The 22,057-nt window shown below is 40.3% G+C and overlaps 2 protein-coding genes across 2 annotated transcripts; both read left to right on the top strand.

Moving 5' to 3' along the window:
* Positions 1-2,017, top strand: ankrd33aa (ankyrin repeat domain 33Aa). Its single transcript, XM_034144623.1, has 4 exons — positions 1-258; positions 387-516; positions 598-738; positions 1,218-2,017. Exons 1-4 carry the CDS (start codon positions 1-3, stop codon positions 2,015-2,017), a joined length of 1,329 nt encoding a protein of 442 aa, XP_034000514.1.
* An 8,086-nt stretch (positions 2,018-10,103) lies between these two features.
* acvrl1 (activin A receptor like type 1) lies at positions 10,104-20,557 on the top strand. Its single transcript, XM_034145153.1, has 10 exons — positions 10,104-10,660; positions 14,021-14,092; positions 15,510-15,740; positions 16,087-16,280; positions 16,370-16,469; positions 16,560-16,706; positions 16,846-17,121; positions 17,644-17,841; positions 18,738-18,868; positions 19,514-20,557. Exons 2-10 carry the CDS (start codon positions 14,023-14,025, stop codon positions 19,658-19,660), a joined length of 1,494 nt encoding a protein of 497 aa, XP_034001044.1. The 5' UTR covers positions 10,104-10,660; positions 14,021-14,022; the 3' UTR covers positions 19,661-20,557.
* The last annotated feature ends 1,500 nt before the right edge of the window (positions 20,558-22,057 follow it).

Here is a 22,057-nt window from a genome sequence, read left to right as displayed (position 1 = left end):
ATGGCCAGTTCAAAGTATGACCCCCACCTGGGCGATGGCCCCTCCGGGGACTCGGAGATCCTCCTGGATGATTCGGAGTCAGGGAGTGTGCTTTCTGATGACTCGGTGCTTCCCCAATATGAAATGGAAGGGAAGTATACAGAGCCGGCTAAAACGGTGTACGAGGCCTGTGCTAGGAACGATCCCACATCCCTGCTCAAGATCCTGGAGAGAGGAGTCACTAAAGACGAGGCTATGGAACTGGACATCAATGGCAGGGTGAGATGGATTTCAGTGTTTCCTTTTAATCACACAACTGAAGTGACTTTGGAATTTGGGATATTTTCTAGAACAGACAACTAATACTTTCATAAAAGTACATTTATTTCTACCTTGATCCCCCTCAGAATGGACTGATGCTGGCTGTGGTCAAGGGGTTTATTGACATAGTCACCATGCTGCACACATGCCCAAAGATTGACATCAATCACCAGGACAATGATGGCAACACTGCCCTCATGATTGCTGCACAGGCAGGTCAGTCTAAGACATACATAGCATATAACATCAACATCTAGTAAGGGCATATGCATATAATGGTTTTTTCCCCCAATGCAGGCTTTGTCACCATTCTAAACTTCATCCTTAACTTCTTCTCTGGTGTGGACACTGAAGTCAGGGATCCCCGCGGCTTCACAGCCCTCATCAAGGCAGGCCTGCAGGGCCAGGCAGAGTGTGTGTCCGCCCTGCTAATGCATGGTAAGTTAATGGTACATGAGACATCCTATAAACTTTGCAGCATTTCACAATTTTGAAAAGAGGAACTTCTGATGTGTATGCACACATGCACAATAGATTCATTTAGAGGCAGTCTGACCATATTTGGAAATTGGTACAGACCTTCATGCACGGTACATATCTAATGGTTGAGAAGAAACAACATGGATTCAAGTATGAAAACTATTGACATAGTCTTCCTCCAAAAATGAGTTGTAGAAAATCCTAAGAACTCTGGCCAGATTTTTATATATTTATCATTTTTTGTTATTCTGTGTAATAGCCTGATTTACTGTGTTAACACTGTTCATCAAGTCAATAAATTGTGCCCCAAATGTGACCACATGGTGGGGTAATTTTACTGAAGGAGCAATTGATTTACCGAGGTCCCTCGGCCTCCAGTGATTATAAAACTTGTGTTCTTGTTTTGACAGTATATTTTCTCCACTTTTCATGTGCAGGTGCGGATATGAATGCCATAGACCTGGTGCAGGGGAGAGGTCTAAATGACTGGGCCCTTAAGACAGGGAGGTTTGAGACTGTTAACAGAATACGCCGCCTGTTTGTTCATCCGGTCGCTGTGCAGTTCTGTGAAAGTTACATTCCTGAGTGGCCTGAGCTGAAGCTACTTGTAGCGAAGGCCACCACCACCAAAACAGCTGGTCAGAAGCTAAGGCATTGCTTTAAAGACAGCTTCTCTTTCAGCTTCCCTCAAGACGCCCAAGACAATGGGGTCATGGACCACATGGTGCGGATGACTACAGGCCTCCACAGCCCCCTGGTAGCCACTGCTTGCCGTCCATTCTGTCCTTCAAGCCCCCCAGAGATTGGCAAGCGACGGTTTGCCGTCCCTGAACTGCTTGAAAAGCACAACATCAAGGAGTTGGAGGAGAGCACAGTGTCCCACAGTAATGGCTCCGTCACCACCTCAGATTCTCAAACTGGTGTGTCAGCCACCTATGTGTCTCTGGCCTCCTGCTGCCAGCACCATGGCATTGGAAGCTTTATTCCCCAAAGCATGGGGCAAAACAGCATCTTCCCCTCGGGCTGTATTCCCAAGATTGAAGTCACAAAATCTGGGGAGCCAACTCCAAAGAAAGAGAAGAAGAAGAAAAGGCAGAAGGGATACCTGGAGCCTCCTATCTGGAAGTACAAGGAGGCAAAGGAGGAGAAAAAGAGAGAAATGAAGCTGCAGGAGGAAAAAGAGAAAAAAGACCAAGAAAAAAAAACAAAGGGGTCCAAACATTCCAGCAAAAAATGATTATTGTCTTTTTCTTTAAATCTTTCACTGTGATAAAGACATGCATCAGGGACGAGCATGTGATTACAGTGTGGCCTATTTTAATAGAATACAGGTTCGGAAGTGAGGAATCGACAATGAAAACACAATGATGAATTTTGAACCCTTGTTTGGGATGAGAAAACTGGAATGACTTGAATTTGCTATATGTGATGTATTTTTCTGAATCTTTGGAATACTGAAATCTTTTTAACCAAATGTTATTTGGTTTGGAAATACACGGTGACATGCAATGGCTCAGCCCTACCTCATAAATTGACAGATTGTAGGGGATGCAAAGAAATACTGACCAAACACCTGCAATGACATTATTACTTATCAATGTTTTGTGGTCTCCATGCAGCATGCTATTATGGTATTTGACGGAACCCAAAGAAAAACAAAGCAATAGCAAATACTTTTTATATGATCAATGGCCAGATACATTTGTTTTAAAAGAGGATAAACATCTTCAACCTATGTGCTTTGCTCCTCTAAGCCACATGCTCAAACAGTAGGGCTGTTGACAAAGTTTCAGAAACAGGAAGTACATTGCAGCTATGTGTCTGATTGAGATCCTTATTTTGAATTCTGTCAACCAGTATAATTTTAAAGGCTATCCAATCTCCTCTGTTTGCAACATGTAATGTAGCACCTGCCTTTATTATGTCTATCTAACAGGATTTTAAAACCCAACTGGCTGTGGCACATGAGTGCTTAAGCAGTGAACATACAGAAAAACTGTTCGCTGGTGTACAATACTGCCGTGCTTTATGTCATATTTGATGGGCTTTCAAAGGACATCGGAAATGTTGCTTGCATTATATGAATAGCAGACCTCACTTGTGCAAAGTAACATTTGAAATAGAAACTATTTTTACACAATGTTCCTCAGGAAATCTGTTCTTAATAATGTGTTTGGTAAGAAATCTCTTTGGGTCCAGCTTGAATTGGGGGATTATAAAATATGCTATATTCTTGATGATTGATACAATCCTAACTCATCAAGCTATTACTGCAATATCTACAGTACATTCCAACAAATAATGTAACTATTACAGAATATAAGATATAAACTAATGTATATATATATTGTTCTTACAAAAAATGATAGCATAATTTTGAGACACACAGAAAACTCAGGACTTCTACATCTTGAAAAAGTGCAAGACAAACTAAATGTTTGTGTGTGTGTGTGTGTGTGTGTGTGTGTGTGTGTGTGTGTGTGTGTGTGTGTGTGTGTGTGTGTGTGTGTGTGTGTGTGTGTGTGTGTGTGTGTGTGTGTGTGTGTGTGTGTGCGTGAATGCAAGCTTTGAATAAATGTACTGACCTGTTCAAGTGAATGTGTTTGTCTTCACTGCACTTTACATTAGGGATCTGAAAGAACCACATTCATATATGTCAGTGTGGTTATAGGACATATAGTGATCTGTTAATAAACAGTTATTGAACAGAAATGGATTTTAAACTAACTGCTCTTACGCAGCTCCTTAAAACACTTCTCCATTGTATGACGTGAACATTTTGTATTTACACGCTATAAATGGAATATTTCCTTAATAGGCATTCACGTGACAGATGAGCCTCTGGCACATAACCTTGGTTACTCTCTTACAATAAAGTAACTTTGAGCTTCTTAAGGAAGCCTACAGTATAATGCGCTCTCTGGTGTGGCATGAGGTGGCTTTTAAACCCTACTCTGTAATCTTTTAATCCAATGTGCAGTGTCATTACATCACAATTAGCTTTAATTGGTGGTAACATTTATCCAAAATGGCTACTTGAATATGCTCAAAAACATTTCATGGAATTTTAAATGAAGAAATCTTTGTTTGATTTAAATATGTAAAGTTTCATACAACAACATTAAGCTAGAGCACAGGTCTACAAACCTTCTCACACTATATTTTCAGCGTTGCGGCTCACTTCCTCTTCACAGGGGGGAACTTGGTGACCTGAGGTCATTTCTGAAGATAAATATCTCTAGACTGTAATGAAGGAACACTTTACATTTGTCATGAAAACTACTATGGTCAGGATTACATTTTTATTCTATGGGCTTTGTGACAGGCTGTCCGTGAAAAAAAGATTGACTATTAGAAAGTTTACTAGTTGCGAATTAAGTCGTGGCTTTATTAAGAACTTGCTCATAAAAAAACAGTATGAAAACGTGTCTGTTAAAACAAATTCGCAGTTCTTATACCCAAGTAGATTATACAATAAATAGTGCCCTCTAAAGAAAACCTCAAGGGAATTTGACCGTGTGTCTCTTTGAATCACAGATAAGTAGAAGAGAGTTATAAGTGCAGATTAAAAAGAGACAACAATTTGCTGTTTCTTTCCTACATGACAGCTGATGTGAGAGCCTCCAGCTGTTTCGCTAGACATAAGCCAAAAACTGAGAGATTACGGAGCCTGAGAACAAGGCAGGAATTTATATTACAGACATTAAGTTATCTCTCTCAGGCTCTACTGAATGAAGTGTTTTCACACAGCCGAGTCTGTCTGGCATCCAAGAGACAAACGTATTTTCCATAAAGAGACACTTTGACTGCAGTAACAGAAAGGCTTTTGTGCACAATTGTATTACCATAAATATGAGGGGAAATGTAAGATTTACAACACTACCCAAATCCATTAGACACACAGATTGTCAGGATAAAGAAGAACATTGTATCATAATGTCCTACTTCACTCAAAAATGGGTTACGCTCATTGATTAATTGATGCTTAGGATAAAAACTGTGCAGAATGACACAAGAGCAGATTCTACTAAACAGTGCAAAAACTGTACAAGACTGAGAATCTTAACGCCTTGAGGAAAAGGTGGGGACATTTAAATTCATTGTTCACTGTGTAGGGTGTATCATAAGTTCTTGTGAAAATAGGATTGTAGTGAAAATGGAAGGTACAGTAGGGGGAATAGTATGGTAGTTCTTGTTGTTAACCACAGCAATGTTATTATATGGTGGGGTCTTTGTATGGGATTAGTTTTGTTTGATAAAGATAAAGAAACACTTTCTCAGAATCAAGCAAAACTAAGAGTTTAAGAGAAAAAAAAACGGAGTCAAGCTAAATAAATGTAATTTCAAAAATAAAACTATAAATTGCAAACAAATCATTTGTGTAATCATGTAAACTATTTTTGCTCTTGCTGTAGCTCTCTCGTTTGCGCTCCCTCATTTTTTGTTTTTGATTCTGACACAAACGTCCCAGGTAGGCGGAACTTTCAGGGGTGCGTCCCCATTGGCTACTCAGTTTTTGAGTGACAGCCCATTCCTCCAGCGATTGTACAGTGCAGCTGCGGTGCGGTAGCTGAGCGTGGATAGAACACCCCCAGAAGAACCAGCATTTCAATTATTATAATACTACAAGCAGGGCCGGCCCTAGACTTTTGGGGGCCCTAAGCGAGCTTTGGCTTGGGGGCCCCCCTCACTCTAGCGCGTTCTCACTACACACAACACGGAACCAACTTTTGTCTTATGATGTTAGCATAAGCACACATATTGTATAAATAAGCATGTAAACACCGTGTACCTAACATCCTCTAGGGGGGTCCTCACCTCCTTTAGGGGGGTCCGGGGGCATGCTCCCCCGGGAAGATTTTTTTTTAAATATTGAAGTTAAAAGCATCAATCTGGTGCACTTTGAGAGCAAAATTAAGAGATCTATGGATACATCTCTCAACACCCATATGAAACAGAACTGTAAACAGATTTTTCTTTTTGGATATTTTACAAATCACTCCCCTTTTAAACTGTATTCTTTTTTGGTCATATAGTATTTCATAACTATTTTTCATTTATTCTCTCTGGCTGTCCATCTCATAATGTTCACATAGAAACTAGCTGTCAATAGTAATATCATTCAGAAGAATTATAATTTCATGCAAAAATCTGTCACAAAAAGAGGTTGCACATTTACATTCAGGTGTTGTTATGGCAACGTCAGTGGCCAAACAGCCACATTTACTGCTGCAAATACGTTCAATCATGCTGTCGACACGTAAAGCAGTGGCAACTATGCCACCATTTCAGCTGACTTTTTCTCAGAAATACTGTCACATAACATCCATATATTTCAGTGCTAGGTTGATGCTTAGCTAAGCTAACTATGAAACACTTTAACTGACAGGACTCAGGATCAACTGTGTACTGTAAGGTAGCTTCTAGCTTCATGTCGAACAGTAAGTCAACATTTCCCAGAGAGCTTTCTTTGAAATCACCAGGTAACGCTAAAAAACATTACATTTAGATTGTATGACAAAGTGTTTATTTAAAGGGGACCTATCATGCAAAATGCACTTTTGTACGTCTTTTATACATGAATATGTGTCCCCGGTGTTCCAGGGAACTCACCAAGTGTCAGAAAACACAACCCTCTCTATTTTCCTCCATACCCAAATCTCTAAAAACAGGGCTGCAACGGAACTGATAAAAACTGATCCAGATTTGAACACTTTACTGACGTCAGGAAAGTGGCGCTACGGCTATTGGGCCAACTCTCCACCTATCAGGGGAATGTGGGGTTGGGCCACGGCCGGCCATTGCCGCTCGAAAGCGCTGGAGACGCTGTAGTACATATGCCAGGCCTGTAAGTGGCGCTGTAGTCTGCCACAAAAGCAGCGAAGAAGAGTTCCCGCGCATATGGTAACCATGGTTACCCTTCTGTTTATTTTCCGCTGTGGCTTTTTTTCTCCCTCCCCAAGGCAAGCGTTTGCTCCCGCTGCTTTAATTCAATGCAATCCCTCCCCGTCGAGGCAAGCACTGTAATTCTCTCCAGTTAGTCCACCAGCAGATGACAAACACCCACCTCTCCGCCTCTTCCAAGGAACGAGGGGACCGTGTGGCAGAGTTTCAGTTAGGTTTTCTTTCGCCGGTCAAGATGTCCGTTAAAGTTGAAATATTCCGGACAAAATTAGAAAAGTGCCGGTCAAAGGTCTTCTTTGTTATTTATTGAGCTTTAAAACAAATGAATAACCACTCTATATAGGCTATAATAAAACACGGAGGACGGAGATCTCTTTTTCTCCCCCTCTTCTGACAGCCCAGCAGCTGATCAGAGCGGCTCCCCTCTCCTGCAGGGGGGCGTGGTCAGCTGCAGCTCACAAAATCAGACCTGTAGACAGCAAACAACACATAGAGCGAAATGAGGCATGGCTAAAATGCATGATCTGTTTGGTATTTCGAAAACAGAAACGTATAAATATACCTTATATAGGTATGGCCCTACAATATATCATTTAAATATAGCATGATAGGTTTCCTTTAATATATCTGGCTAGCTATAGCTACTTGCTAACGGTTTAGCTTACCCCCGCGATTCAAAGTAACGTCAACGTAGCTGTAATTTCTCCTGGCTCAAGTGCTGGCTCTGGGGTTGTTGTGTGAACCACCACTTGAGAATTGTCGTCTTTTTTAAGAACAAATGTTCTTATGTCCATCTTCAAAAACTCTGAGTCTGAGACTGACAGTTTATTTTAAACATTGTCACAGCTCACAGGATAGGTACCTGTCAGCCAATAAGACAGATGTTTATTTCCATTCAATTCTCAGGTTGGTCTGGTGCCTTGCCTCTGTTGCATTCACTGAACACGGGAAATTACAATCCTACCGTCCTCTCTAGTGTCATGATGAGGTTCAGGTAAAGCACGGTTAATGTATTATATGATTGACTCAATAATATAATACATGACTTTGAGTAGGCAATCTAGGCATATTAACAAAATTAATTAAACATACTTATTACGGCGACGGTGTACTGAGATAAAAAAACGGTGTACTGAGATAAAATTAAATTAAAAAAAAAATGTTTTTCATTTTTTGCTAGGGGGCCCTTCGTGGCTGCGGGGCCCTAAGCGGCCGCTTATGTCGCTTAATGGGTCGAGCCGGCTCTGACTACAAGTGAAAATATATGTAAGTATTGATCATTTGTGTTGTTTGTGCTGTACTATACGGTCTGTTTCTTTATTGTGTTAGTTAAGTGAGAAGTAAAGAAAAGCTGTGCTATGAAAGTTAGCTTTTGCTACCTTTAGATCCATAACAATGCAAGCTAAGTAGCCTAACAGCAGGGACAGTTAGCTACATAGCTAGCAGTGAGTGAGCGTTCAGACACTGGCGCACACACTCAAACAGACTCGTGTGCCTGACTCTACCAACAGGCTTTCATGATTCTGTTTAGATATGCAAGTATAAGCCATGATAGCTTATTTTATTAACACGCTAATTTGATATGAAAATCAATGGAGGCTGAGTTTACTTCTTCTCTTTGTAGGAAAACCTACCATCCATGACTGCCCCTGAGCTGAGTTTTATTTGTTAACTTAATATTTTTCATTTCCTAAAACATTTATTTTCCTCTCATATTAACAGCGTGGATCATTGAGACAGCGTGGTGTCCAGAGGTCTTATCCCGTTTTCCCACTTCCTCTGAGGGGACAGCATCAGATCCACGGAGAAAGACCTGCACCAGCTTCATCCACGCTGGGCGTTGCTGTTATCACTTGCTCAGTGTCATTTAATTTGACCAAATGTCTTTACATATACATTTAATATATTTTATTATTATCCATCCACCTTTTTGTTTTATGTCCTTTTATTTAAAACACTCTTTGAGACTTCATCTTCTGGTTAAAATTTCAATAAATGTAATTTGTATAATCACTCTTTTGTCTTTATTCTACATGAAAATGTTAGAGATTGCATTCAAATCTGTTGATTATTCATATCTTCCTCAGGCGTGTGTGTGTGTGTGTGTGTGTGTGTGTGTGTGTATTAACCCCACCCTCAAGCATTTTTCAGGGTATAGTTGTAGGACTAGTACCAATGAATGGAGCAAGTTTCATGAATGTGACACTTTTATTTTGTAAGATAGCAAGGGGGGGCATATTGTGATAACCAGGCCTGTCATAAAATGCACCCCACCCAAAAAGATGTTTCTACTATTCCCACCCTCAAGCATTTTTCAGGGTATAGTTGTAGGACTAGTACCAATGAATGGAGCAAGTTTCATGAATGTGACACTTTTATTTTGTAAGATAGCAAGGGGGGGCATATTGTGATAACCAGGCCTGTCATAAAATGCACCCCACCCGAAAAGATGTTTCTACTATTCCCACCCTCAAGCATTTTTCAGGGTATAGTTGTAGGACTAGTACCAATGAATGGAGCACGTTTCATGAATGTGACACTTTTATTATGTAAGATAGCAAAGGGTGCATAACGTGGCAAAAATATGCTGACAAAGACTATGTAACATTTGTAAACATATATTTTGATTATTATATGACAAATATGTAAAATTAAACAATACATTGTAAAGCACGTGTATACAGACAGGACATAACAATAATAACAAAACAAAAAGATTAAAAAAAAAAAAAACTGAAAAGGAAGTGACGAATGAATTTCGACACCACTACCATCAAATACGGAGCGAAAAGTTTAACCACAAGAATCAAGACTATATGAGCTACCACTAAACAACTCACAGTCTGAAAATTACCATTAATAAAAACCCTGAACGTTTACTTTTCGTTTTAAACATCGTTTTAAGGTGTAAACGTGTCATTTAGAAATGCGCGTTCCCGTGACAAGGGGGGCATTTCATGATGGGGGTGCATAATTTGACACAACACCGGCACTCAGTACGGCAAAAATACTTGGTGTGAACGCGGCAATTGAGAAAGAAGCAAAGAGAACTGCAAACAAAAAAATATGTTAGAACAAAGAAAACAGACTTGTAGTTTACATGATAACACAAATGATTTGTTTGCAACTTATAGTTTTATTTTTTAAATTAAATGTATTTTGCTTGACTCAGTTTTTTTTTTCTCTTAAACTCTTAGTTTTGCTTGATTCTGAGAAAGTGTTGCTTTATCTTTATGAAACAAAACTAATCCCATATATTTGAAGCACATTCCTGTCAGTGCAGTGCAGACAGCAGTCCACAGTGGAAAAAGGAAAATGAGAGGTTTAGCAAGAAACAGGAAAACCGCTATGAGAACACATTCCAGGCAGAGCCGACCCTGTGCAGCGGGACAATAAGGGGTGGGACAAAGCTGTGCTCTATTTAGACATCTGTTATCTAGCATTTAGATCAGACTTATTGACAACCACAAAAAACCTTCATACTTAGTGGTAGACGACTTACTGAAGGAATTCACTTTGAGGTTCTCAGAGCGGAAGGAGTCTGGTCTGGTCACAAACCAACGACGATTTTGTCGGTTTATCAACTCAGATTTGAACCGAGATGAGATAGCTTTTGGTGGAACTGCCAGCTCTTTTTTTTTTAATATTTCACTTTTTCGGCAAGCGGAAGATACTTAGTTGTTAAACGAGTGGGCAGATTTTAGTTTTGGATTCAAGAGGAAACACTGCGGGCAAACTTTTACCAGAGAAGGCGGCTGGTCGTCACCGGAGGAGCAGGAAAGGATGTGAACATCTGCAACTGAGACGAAAACTAACACGGTTTACTCCACTCTCTAGAAATGGAGCCAGCTGTGTTTTAAACTTACCTTCTTTTGACTTTAAACACGTTGGCCACGGAGGGACACTTGAAGCAAACTTGGATATGGGAGACGTGCGGCGTTTATTTCTGTTAAGATAATAGGCGTGAAGACAACAGGTAGGCTGATGGTGTAAAAAGCATCGTTTTTTTTCTCCTGTGGGTGTCTTATGCTTTGCTGTGATCATTAAAACCATAACAAGTATATAATAGCTAACACATGAATGCTTATCACCTTTGACAGCGCCATAAATCACTCCACGTGTTTACAGATGTGAACCAACAGGTGTCTGAAAGTGGCCTACCTGGCCAAAAGTCAAATTAACAACAGTCAATGATGTCCTTAAATGCATCTCCTGTGAATGACAAGCTATAATAAATTAGATACTGAACGCTATATTCACTAGCCTAGTCTATAAAGTAGGCCTACAATGGTAAGGTGTCTTTGACTTAACAATTATTCTAACACTTACTCCACTCTTTTTTACAACATTACATTTTACATGATTAAGCCAATATGTGGCCGATATTAGTTTTTTGAAGATATATCATATATGTAAATGCACAATTTACATACTGTATGAGGTAGCAGCAGCATCCCGATTACATGTGATCGGTTTAAGCATATTTTTTTGAACTATCAAATATTGATGTTGAATCATCCTTTTATCATCCATTAAAAGTATTTAGTTTCGGTCGGGTTATAATAAGAAGCTACTTTTACACTTTAAGATTCAAAATAAAACACAATACCATTTTGTAAATATGAATTATATAGTATAGTATTGTATAGTTTAAACAACCCAACAGGATTTAAAGAAGATTAAATATGTCCGTCCTCAATCAGTTACATAATTTGGATACCATAAGTACATTTTGTCATGATATGTATTTTTTACTTAAATAAGACTTTCACATACTTCAGCTTAAGTAAAGGATCTGAATTATTCCTGCATCACTGGCCAATCCTTATTTCAAAACATGTTGAGTTGAAAAGCTCATACTTTTGGAAATCTGCAGAATTTGCATATTTACTGGATTTACTGAATTTCTCCTCCCTGCATATCTTTAACTCCTCCATCTCCTTCACCCATCCTACACATGCACACCCACATAGGGGAGACATTTGCCCTTTATGTGTATAGGTCATGATGGAAGTCACATTGGATCTTTCCAGGGTGCTGCCGTTGTAGGTGTATGACTTCAGGTGTGTGTCACTCATACTCCTGTCTTCATCCCTTTCTTCCCCAGACATGCATTCATCGTAGGAATGCATGTGAGAGCATGCAAACAGTAACTGAGCCATAAAGCCTGCCAAGCCATAGCTTTGTCTGTGAAATGAAGATACAATCAGTATGTCGCTGTAACAAGCAGACAGTCACTCACAAGAGTTTTTTTTTACACCTATAAAACACACAGGACAGAAAATGTTTGAAATGTGTGGCTATGTTATTAAAGAAAAGATTGAATGCAATGTTTTCTTGCCATTTACACCACATGATAGAAGCTTTTACAGTAACACCGCTTAAAGTTTCTTCCCAGAGACAGAATAATGGGGCTTTTTGGTGTGTTGAGGCCCAGTGGAGGGCTTGTTGGAGGCTGCTGTGCTATGCCATGCCCCCACAATCCTTAGCTATAACCGAACAGTCATCCAGATGGAATGAGAGATCTGCCTCCCTGAGTTAAACCTCTGTAGATGAGAGGAAGAGATGACAATGGATTTGGGTCACGAGGGAGTAGTGTTCAACAGAAAAACAAGAGATTGCCCAGAGAGGAAGTGTGCTTGAATCTTAAATCAGACTGACTACGATGGAGGGCAAGATTACTCTTCTATGTCAGGATGATAAAATTGATTGTGAAATATTTCCTGCTCCTCCGCTGGGAATAAGTTAATGCAGCTGGTGGAGTTTTGTTTAGGCTATTCCTCCAATGGACCCACAGAATAACCACCCCTGACATGAAGTCTGCTTAACAAAGGAAGTGTTTTTTTCTGTATGCTAAAATATGGCTTGTGGTTTTAGCAAGTCAGAGCAAAGTGCAGTTGGTTCTCATCTGTTGAGCTAGAGCCTCACAGCTTACCCGCATAAGATAGTCTAAAGATAGTTTGTCAGACATTTTTTCAGCTTTCTCATGTGAAATCTTACTAAGCGGAAAGTATCAGTTCAGTATCAGTTCAGTAAAGATACAGATATTCTTGCTAAACACCTCCTACTCTAGTTTCTGTTCAGTGACATTTGACACGACTTTACACAATGCCATAGGTAACGGGACAGCTTCCTGTATTGTAAACCAATTGGTTTCTCTTGATTACGGTTTGCCCAACTGGTCTTTAAAGACGTTCAAAGTGCGTCTAGATGTATTTATATTGAGATATTTCGCTTCGATTTGAGGCAAACTCTGACCTGTACAGTTTTGTATCCACATGTTGTCCTTGTTCTGAAAAGACTCAAAATTGCGAGTTGTTGGCAGAAGACTTTAAAAACATCTTGTATCAATTTTGGACCTTACTCTCAGTGGCAACTGTCAAGTGTATCTGAATACACAGCCCAATTGGCGGCTTAAATATCTGGTTTATGTGGTTTCTTGTGTTATGTGCTTCCTTAAGACAGAAAGCTAAAGCATGGTAAATACATCTAAATTCTTCAGTTTTTTATACATCCTCGGTGACAAAGCGCTTGAAATGTATAATGTTGCCTAAACTGTACACAGAGCATAAACTCGAGGCTATTAGGAAACACGGTTCACCCATTTGATGTACTTCATTAGCACAGTGGCAACAGAAAAAACCCAATAGAATTTGCTACAGTAGATGTTATACATTATTTTCAACTACTTTTGTGACTTTTTTGTCATATATTAAGCACACCTTGGTGTCGTGTAACAGACTAGTGTGCTTCAGCAGTGAGAATGACCGAGCTGTGTATGACGGCCCTCCTGTTTGCGTGACCCTCTGCTGTGCAGCCCTAAACAATGAGCAGACCTGAGTCTCGCCGGCCAGCCGGGTGGGGCCACTCAATGGCAGGAAGCGTAGCCATCAATATTTACTCTGCAAGCAGGGCAGCGGAGGAGTCGACACAGGCCTGGAGTCGGGTAGCCAGCGCCACACGCAGTCTCAGCACAAATACACAAACACTTTGCAGTGCTGCATCCTCCTTCCCATAAGCCCCCTTTCCCCACCCGATGCAATTACAACGCAGGCAGACAGGCTGGGCACTCGGCTGTTGTTTCTGACCTCATAGCTTCCTCCTCCAAAGAGTCCGTGCTTTAACCAGAGCTCGACTCCTCACAGACACTATTATGTTACAGTCTGTACATTTTAATCAAATTGCCGTTATTGGTTCCTTGTGTTCCCAAAATGCCCCAGATTAAGTCTTTGATTTTTCTTATTATGACAGCTCCTAATCAAGTGACTACATTGTTTTATAATTTCATATTTAGATCTTAATAAATGTTATTTATTCTTTTGTTCCTTATTCACAGAGATGGGAAGCTCTGCTCTGCTTACAGTGGTGCTGCTCGGGGCGTTTCTGTGGATCTCTGATATCCATGCAGGTGAGTTTACGATCGGATGTAAACCCGATGTTTACTGTCATACAGGGCATTAACTTTGTTGTATTGAATAAACGCTCCATAAAAGGGACAATTTGATTCTGAAAATAAATCATGTGACTAAAATAAATAAGCATCACTAGCACGGACTAAGTCAGTGTGTATGTTCTTTGTGTGAGCTAGAGAATCAAAACACCAATCCTCCTGCATCAAACAATAGGTGGCCTATAATCCCTTCCCCTTCATAATGCAAAGTCTAAATAAGTAAGTGGCTGGTGAAGACATTTCCGTAACTACTCAGGTAATGCTAAACCAAACCACAGCTAAAATGCTCAGGAATATTTTTGCTTACATTTGTCAGGTGGTCGGGCAGCTTTGAGAATTTCTGACTTTGAAATTGTACAATGCAGCTTTAAAGGTCACCTATTGTGCAAAATCCACTTTTTCATGTCTTTTATACATCAACATGTGTCCCCTCTGTGTAAAGAGATTCTGAACGTTTCAGGAAAAAAGATTCGCTCACTTTTTGTCCTGATCCATTTATATAAAAACCTGTCTGAAAATGAGCTGATCAGATTTTGGCCACTTTATGATGTCATAACGATGTTTTGGCTTGTGTAACCATTAGCCACTAACCATTCAAGGTAACCCCCGCCCACCTTATCACCTGAATCTCCTCCTAGAGCACCATTGTGTTCTTTTTAACCAAATATCTCGCAGAGGGGCGTGGGGAGTGGCTCCTTATTTTCATCTAAAGTAACAGACAGAGAATCAGAACTTTTGAAATAGGGCTGAAACAGAGGGGATTATGGGATGCTACTATGAACGATCTGTTTGGTATTTGGAGCCAAACACTTCAGAGACATGTTTTGTATATATCTGAGACCTATTATATATTGATGAAAAACAGTATAATAGGGGACCTTTAAAGATTTTTAACAATTGATCCGTTTAGAGTTTGTGATGTATACAGCCTGCTTTGTGGGTTAAATGTCCTTTCCGCAGAGGTCTATGCAAATACTTTATAGAGGGTATGAAAGTATCACTGTGAATATCACACCTTCATTTAGTCATTCAGACATTTTATTCTTCTATTGTATCCCAAAACACCTCCCCTGGTTAAACATACAGCCTTTGACATCCATGTGATGTTTTGTGCTTGCCAGGAAATCCATTTACATATTTCTTTCTATTACCAAAGGGGTTTTCCCTTGAGGAAGCCTAGGTGTCTTCAGCACTATAATGTATCACTTTACCCACTAATCTTTAATGAATGATTTGTGTTAACTTTGTCTGGCCTCAAATTCACTTTCCTTTTCTTTTACATTTCCCAGATCATTCATCTGTGTTATTTCTCTATGAATCAGTATCCAATGACTCGAAGGCCTTTCTGTTAACACTGTCTGTGTGTTCTTCACAGATGACGATGGGAAGCGTATGTGTACATGCAAGAATGATAAAGGCACATGCGTGAATGGAACGTGCAGAGACGACTACTGCTTCTATACCTGGATACACAAGAAAGAGGAGTGGGGCTGTTTCCCCAAAGAGTATTACAAAGAGCAGTGTTTCACCTCTTTCGAAAGCTACTATATCTCCTGCTGCAGAGAGAATTATTGCACCGCCAATTTCACGCCACCTCCAACCATAGGTCAGCACCCAAACCCTTTTCTTTACATTATTTTAACATCATATCCATTAATGTGACCACTGTGGAACTGGGCCCCCTACAGTTCAGTGCACATCCTGCATTGCTTTGTACTGATGGGACTCAAAGCATCACTCTAGATAGCAGCTGGTTCCCCCTTGTGGTCAGTAAGAGCAAAATTGATAGAGTGTCGCTTTCATTTGGACAGATGCTGCATTGAATGTCATGATGTGTTGAAGTATTTATCTAAAACATTCAAACTTCAAGTCCTCAATTTGTTGAAATGTTCTCAACTAGCTCCACAAACTAAAAAATGTCTGTTTGTGCCTAAATGGGTTTGTGTATCCAGATGGAGAGGTGAAAGATACAACTCGTCTGGAGCTGTGGATCACGTTGTCTTTGCTCCTGTTAATCACGACTGCCAGCGTGTGTGGCCTGGTGCTGTTCCTGCGCTTCCGACGTGCGCATGGTAGACTGAAAAAATTGGAAGACCATGATGTCACCATGCTCAAGGTCCCAAATGGAGAGGACCCAACATATGGCGTAAGAGACATTTGACATCAGACACAATCACAGGATGTTTAAAGGTTTTGAGTTCTCGCACTTGGATTATTTCTCTGTTTCTGTCTCAGGATATCTTTGATGAGTTTTGTACATCAGGGAGCGGGACCGGACTGCCCTATCTGGTCCAAAGGACTATGGCCCGACAGATCTCACTGGTCCAGTGTGTCGGTCAGTCTCCTTTTTTCATCCCTGCTACTCTTCCTTGCCTAGTCTGGTTTATAGCTTTTCAGTTGTGACATTGTGTCACTGTGTTTGCAGGTAAAGGCAGGTATGGCGAGGTGTGGAGGGGAACTTGGATGGGGGAGAGTGTGGCTGTCAAGATCTTTTCCTCTAGGGACGAGCAGTCCTGGTACAGAGAGACAGAGATCTACAACACTGTACAGCTGCGACACGACAACATCCTGGGTAAGGCAGCATATTGCAGTTCCCAAAAAATCGGTTTGGTCATACTATTTTCTGTCAAAGAAAAAGGGGTAGGGTAAATTGAAAAAAGCATCATCCAAGAGACTGACGTTAAATTAACCATGTCCTGTTCTGTCTATAGGTTTCATAGCCTCTGACATGACTTCCAAGAATTCCAGCACCCAGCTGTGGCTCGTCACCCACTTTCATGAGCTGGGTTCCCTCTATGACTTCCTCCAGTACAGCAGCTTGGAGCCTGAGAGCTGTCTGAGGATGTGCCTGTCTGTGGCCTGCGGTCTGGTCCACCTGCACACTGAAATTGTCAGCGCGCAGGAAAAACCAGCTATCGCCCATAGAGACCTGAAAAGCCGAAACATCCTGGTAAAGAGGAATGGGGAGTGCTGCATCGCTGACCTAGGTGAGTTTCGTGCAGAAAAAGGACAGCAAAATCACAATAAATCCTCTATATTTCTTGTTGTATCCATGTCCAACTTCTGCTGTTGGTTATGAATAATATGTTGAGACTGAACAGCTGTTATATATATATATATATGTACATATCTTTGTGCCTGTAGCCATCAGGCTGCACAATCAAGGGCTAAACCCTGTAACCCGTTAATAGTATCCAGGACTGTGCATACATAAAACCTGCACTGTTTTTACAAGACTTTAACCTGCACTCACATCTGCACACTTATGTAAACATATTTAACATTTAACTGTGATATATTTTTTCAACAGTTACTTTATCACTTTATTTTTAAATATTTCTTTTATTATTATATACATTTTAATTAAATGTTATCTTTATTTGTACCTTGTGTGAATCCTGTTTTTGACTCTGACAAGGGGATAAATAGTAATAGAAAGTTCCATCTTATCTTATATGATGATTTTGAAAAATAATAAGAAGTGGGTTCTCTGTGCCTACTCTCCTCAGGTTTGTCTGTGATACACTCTCAGTCCCAGGACTACCTCGATGTGGGAAACAACCCTCGTGTTGGAACCAAGCGCTACATGGCCCCTGAAGTCCTGGATGAGACTATTCGTATGGACGTCTTCGAGTCCTACAAGCAAACTGATATCTGGGCCCTGGGCCTGGTCTTCTGGGAAATTAGCCGCAGGACCATTGTCAATGGTAAGAGGAGTCAGGCTGTCAGAATGGGGCGCCTTTACAGTCATCTAAAGAGATATAAATAGATTTTGTTTAATCTTTAGGAAGAACGAGACACACAGTATTTGTATGTATGCATGTACCTTTAAAAGTTGAGGCTGCTCAGGCACATCATGTGTTTTTTGTCTGTCTGGCTCTGTACACATAAGAAGCAGTAAGTCTCATGTCTCTCAGCACTCCAATGTTTTCCTACTCTGTGTCTGTCTCTACTATCCTCTGTCATGATTAGCACTGCAGTAATTATAAACAGTCTTATCTGGTGTCAGCACTCAATTGTACATAGTCCAGATGCTCACGCACACAATTTGTAGATGCAAGCATGCATCCATGTTAAGGCGACTGCACACACACACACACACACACACACACACACACACACACACACACACACACACACACACACACACACACACACACACACACACACACACACACACACACACACACACACACACACACACACACACACACACACACACACACACACACACACACACACACACACACACATCACCACCACACAAAACACAGCAGCATTGCAGATATCCACCCCAGTGAAGTCGCCAGGGATTTGATATCTTTCCCTGCTCTCTAGTTTAGTCAAACATGCTTTAAAAAACTCCCACTACAGATTATCACAATTCCCAAATGTGCATGAAAATATATTTATATTGTGAAAATCTATCGGGGGAGGTTGAATGGAGGTTTAAAAGTTAGTTTGTTTTTAAACATTACGCGTCACTTACTGAATCCCACAACAAAGAAAGTTGTTGTGACTATTTGGCATTTGTTCTTCAGCTCATTTGGAAAAGGAACAGCACACTGAGTGTTGTTTTTGTCTCTCTTTTGGATTGTTTTAGGGATTGTGGAGGAGTACCGCCCTCCCTTCTTTGACCTGGTGCCTGTAGATCCCAGCTTTGAGGAGATGAAGAAAGTGGTGTGTGTGGATCAGCAGAGGCCCAGTCTGCACAACAGGCTCCATTCCCATCCTGTAAGCCATCTGATGAAACTTGCACACATTTCCATGCACACACGGGTACTCTTGTTTTTTATGTGGCTGTAAAAGTCTCTGCACAAGTTATCACACCTGGTTTTAGTCTATAGTTGGAAGGGTTAATCAGCATTATTTCCGGAACTAATATATTAACTTATTGCAAACTCAAACAAATCAGTAATGGATCAGATCTCCTTGAAGCCACCAGACTCCATCGACAGAATCAGTTATTTTACATGACATAAAATACACTTCATCTAAAAGTCATCAAAAACATATTTGATAGGCTTTCCAGTGCTCCAACATGCACCAACTCAGGATTAAAAGTTTGAAAGACAGGCTGAATAAGTAAGAGCATTTTTTAAAAGCATCCACCGTAGCTGCTTTCAACTGTTTACTATGCTTCCCCACGTGTTTGTGACATCAATCGCTACACACTGGAAAAAAGAGAGAAGAATACTTGTCTGCTGGCAATGGGAAAGAGTAAATCCCCTATCTTAAGCAGATGTTCACACATTTTCATAACTCACAAATTGGTGCAAAGTAAAGCACATACCCTGTAGGACACATAATTACGGTGCCTCACATGTTTTATTCTACTGTGATGGCCAAGAAGTAATTCATATGGTCCTGTTTTTCCAGATCCTGACGGCCATTGTGAAGATCATGAAGGAGTGTTGGTACCAGAGCCCATCAGCCCGCCTCACTGCCCTGCGGGTGAGGAAGACTCTCTCCAAACTGGACACTGACAGTGACTTCAGCATTGAGAAACTCAAGCAGGACATCTAGTCCAGAAAGTCGGGAGTTAAAGGGGACAGACAATTGAGAACGCCTGAAGGGAAAATGCTCTACAATCCGACAGCACAAGGTGCATATCATTAGCATCATTTCAAGATAATAACTCACACAGTCACTGTATTATATTGAAACCATATGACTTTCAGCAACAACGTCTAGACTGGCTCCCGAGGCTATTCTCTGTGGCCTAATTTCCATCTGCCATTTCTCTGGTGCCTTAAACCAAAAGGCCCCAACAAGAAAACTATTGGGACATGTTATATTACTTTTATCATATTCAGCTAATTAAATACTTTTTAAAAGCAGAATAATAAAAACCCACAAATTCATAGAGTCTTATTCATAATTGTCTAAATCCCCCCTATGGGCATGACAGAGAGGGAAGTCTGGCATTGCACAATTACTCATCATTCTATCGAGAAGAGAAGGAGCATGTCATTATGGACTTTCTCTGAAATACATTCAAATTGAACAAATGGGTTTTACCATATAATGACCAAAGCCAAAAAGACGGCCTTGGAGGCCTTGTTTAAGTTAAATGAAAGAAAGAAATGTAAGTAATAAAATACCAAAGCACATTACCTGTTGTGGTAGCATATTTAACTTATATAAAATAAGCATTTATTATCTGCACATGGGCAAATTGAGCTATTTAGTTGTACATATTCAAACTGCATTCAAGCTGTTGCCTTCTATCTCCATTGGATTATTTTATTAAAAAATGAGACACTTTTTATATACTTTCTTACAAAACATTTTCTAAGTATTTTTTTTACATTTCTGTAGGCCAAGAATGTATCATCACCATTACTATGGTCAGTAAATAAATCCACAAACAGATATGTAATATTGTATTATGTTGAATAAAGGATTGTATTTTTCAACAGTTTGCTCTGTAGATACGATTTTTTTACCAATTAATGTTTGCAATTCTCTCTTTGACCAGTAGGGGTCATCAGAAATCAGAGAACCTAATGTTGCTTACAGAACAGCAGCTTCAACTGGAAAATTAAAGGTGTCATTTTGGATTGTGATTTCTTAAAAAAAAGGGTTAAGTCAAATAAGTAATCACAACAACAAGTATATTTAACATATACTACTATCAGGGGAAAGTAGGAGACTTATTATTTTACACAACGTATACATCATCAAGTTTTAAAGCCCATTTGTCACCTGCATGAATGTCATTGAGATAAGATGTGAACATGTTTACATTTTCCCTCAGTCACACTTTCCTCACATAATGAGATGCTAAACTAGAAAATATAAATAAAATCATGTAAGACAAGCCTGACTGAATTCCTAAAAAAACATGGACACATTGGTTAATATATATTTTTTGTGCATTATTCCTACAGTACTGCTGTTATATGCTGTACACATTGATGAAACTAACATAACGTTCTATTTTATAATTATTCAAGGATAATGCAAACATTCAGGCCAAATTTAATTTTAAACTGATTTATAGATCCTGTTTAAAAGAGTCGACAAATCTGTAATTTAAAAAACAGAAACGCCTGTTCTAAAAATCATAATTATTGTGAATCACATTTGTGTACTCCTCACATGAGTCAGAAATATGTTTAGTTTCGACAAGTGTAAGATGAAGAATGCCACACTGAAAAAATACAATATTTATAAAATGGATCAAAATAGCCAAGAATCTTTCAAGTGGTTGGTAAAACAATTGTATCAGCTCCTTCGTGGTGTGTGTGTGTGTGTGTGTGTGTGTGTGTGTGTGTGTGTGTGTGTGTGTGTGTGTGTGTGTGTGTGTGTGTGTGTGTGTGTGTGTGTGTGTGTGTGTGTGTGTGTGTGTGTGTGTGTGTGTGTGTGTGTGTGTGTGGGGGGGGGGGTGGGGGGTGTGTGTGGGGGGGGTGGGGGGGTGTGTGGGGGTGTGTGCATGTTTACTGCCTGCCTGGTTGTTGAACAAACTCCAGAGAGATAATACTCCCTCAAAGCCCCAGTCTGTCTGGTCAGTCCCATAAGAGCTGGTTATTTTTAACACTGCAGGGGGGGTTGTTCAAGTATCAGAGAGGCCAAACGCCCTGTCTGTGAGGGCAGGAGCCCATCTCACTTCTCCCGCTGTGTATCCTTTTTCACAGTGGGATCATTCCAACTGGCTCTGTAGAGACAGAGGGATTTGTTGAGCAGACACTGTTCACTGAAGAAATGTGGAGATAAATTGGACAGGGCTGATAATGGACAGATGATTCGCCACAGAGGACACTATGCAGACACTATTAGGCTTGAGGATGGATCAGTGAAAGTGCTAGCAAGAGTACAGGTCATAAAGCAGGAACAGATAAAGTCCCACATGTATCTGATCCACCTCTTCCCTGGCTACAGCTCGGTGTGTTAGTGGGGCATGGACAGGTCGGGACTCTC

This window comes from Trematomus bernacchii, unplaced genomic scaffold (genome assembly GCF_902827165.1).
Source record: "Trematomus bernacchii unplaced genomic scaffold, fTreBer1.1, whole genome shotgun sequence".
Classification (NCBI taxonomy): Eukaryota; Metazoa; Chordata; class Actinopteri; order Perciformes; family Nototheniidae; genus Trematomus; species Trematomus bernacchii.
Note: the sequence above shows the minus strand (reverse complement) of the source record. Positions and strands in the feature narration are given on the sequence as shown.

What these genes read in the sequence shown, in the direction of transcription:
- ankrd33aa (XM_034144623.1), top strand. Translation starts at nt 1, where the DNA reads ATGGCCAGTTCAAAGTATGACCCCCACCTGGGCGATGGCCCCTCCGGG. An exon ending in CATGATTGCTGCACAGGCAG is followed by an intron (nt 517 to 597) that starts GTCAGTCTAAGA and finishes CCCCCAATGCAG; the next exon opens with GCTTTGTCACCATTCTAAAC. An exon ending in GTCCGCCCTGCTAATGCATG is followed by an intron (nt 739 to 1,217) that starts GTAAGTTAATGG and finishes TTTCATGTGCAG; the next exon opens with GTGCGGATATGAATGCCATA.
- acvrl1 (XM_034145153.1), top strand. Translation starts at nt 14,023, where the DNA reads ATGGGAAGCTCTGCTCTGCTTACAGTGGTGCTGCTCGGGGCGTTTCTG. An exon ending in GATCTCTGATATCCATGCAG is followed by an intron (nt 14,093 to 15,509) that starts GTGAGTTTACGA and finishes TGTTCTTCACAG; the next exon opens with ATGACGATGGGAAGCGTATG. An exon ending in ACAGGCTCCATTCCCATCCT is followed by an intron (nt 18,869 to 19,513) that starts GTAAGCCATCTG and finishes CTGTTTTTCCAG; the next exon opens with ATCCTGACGGCCATTGTGAA.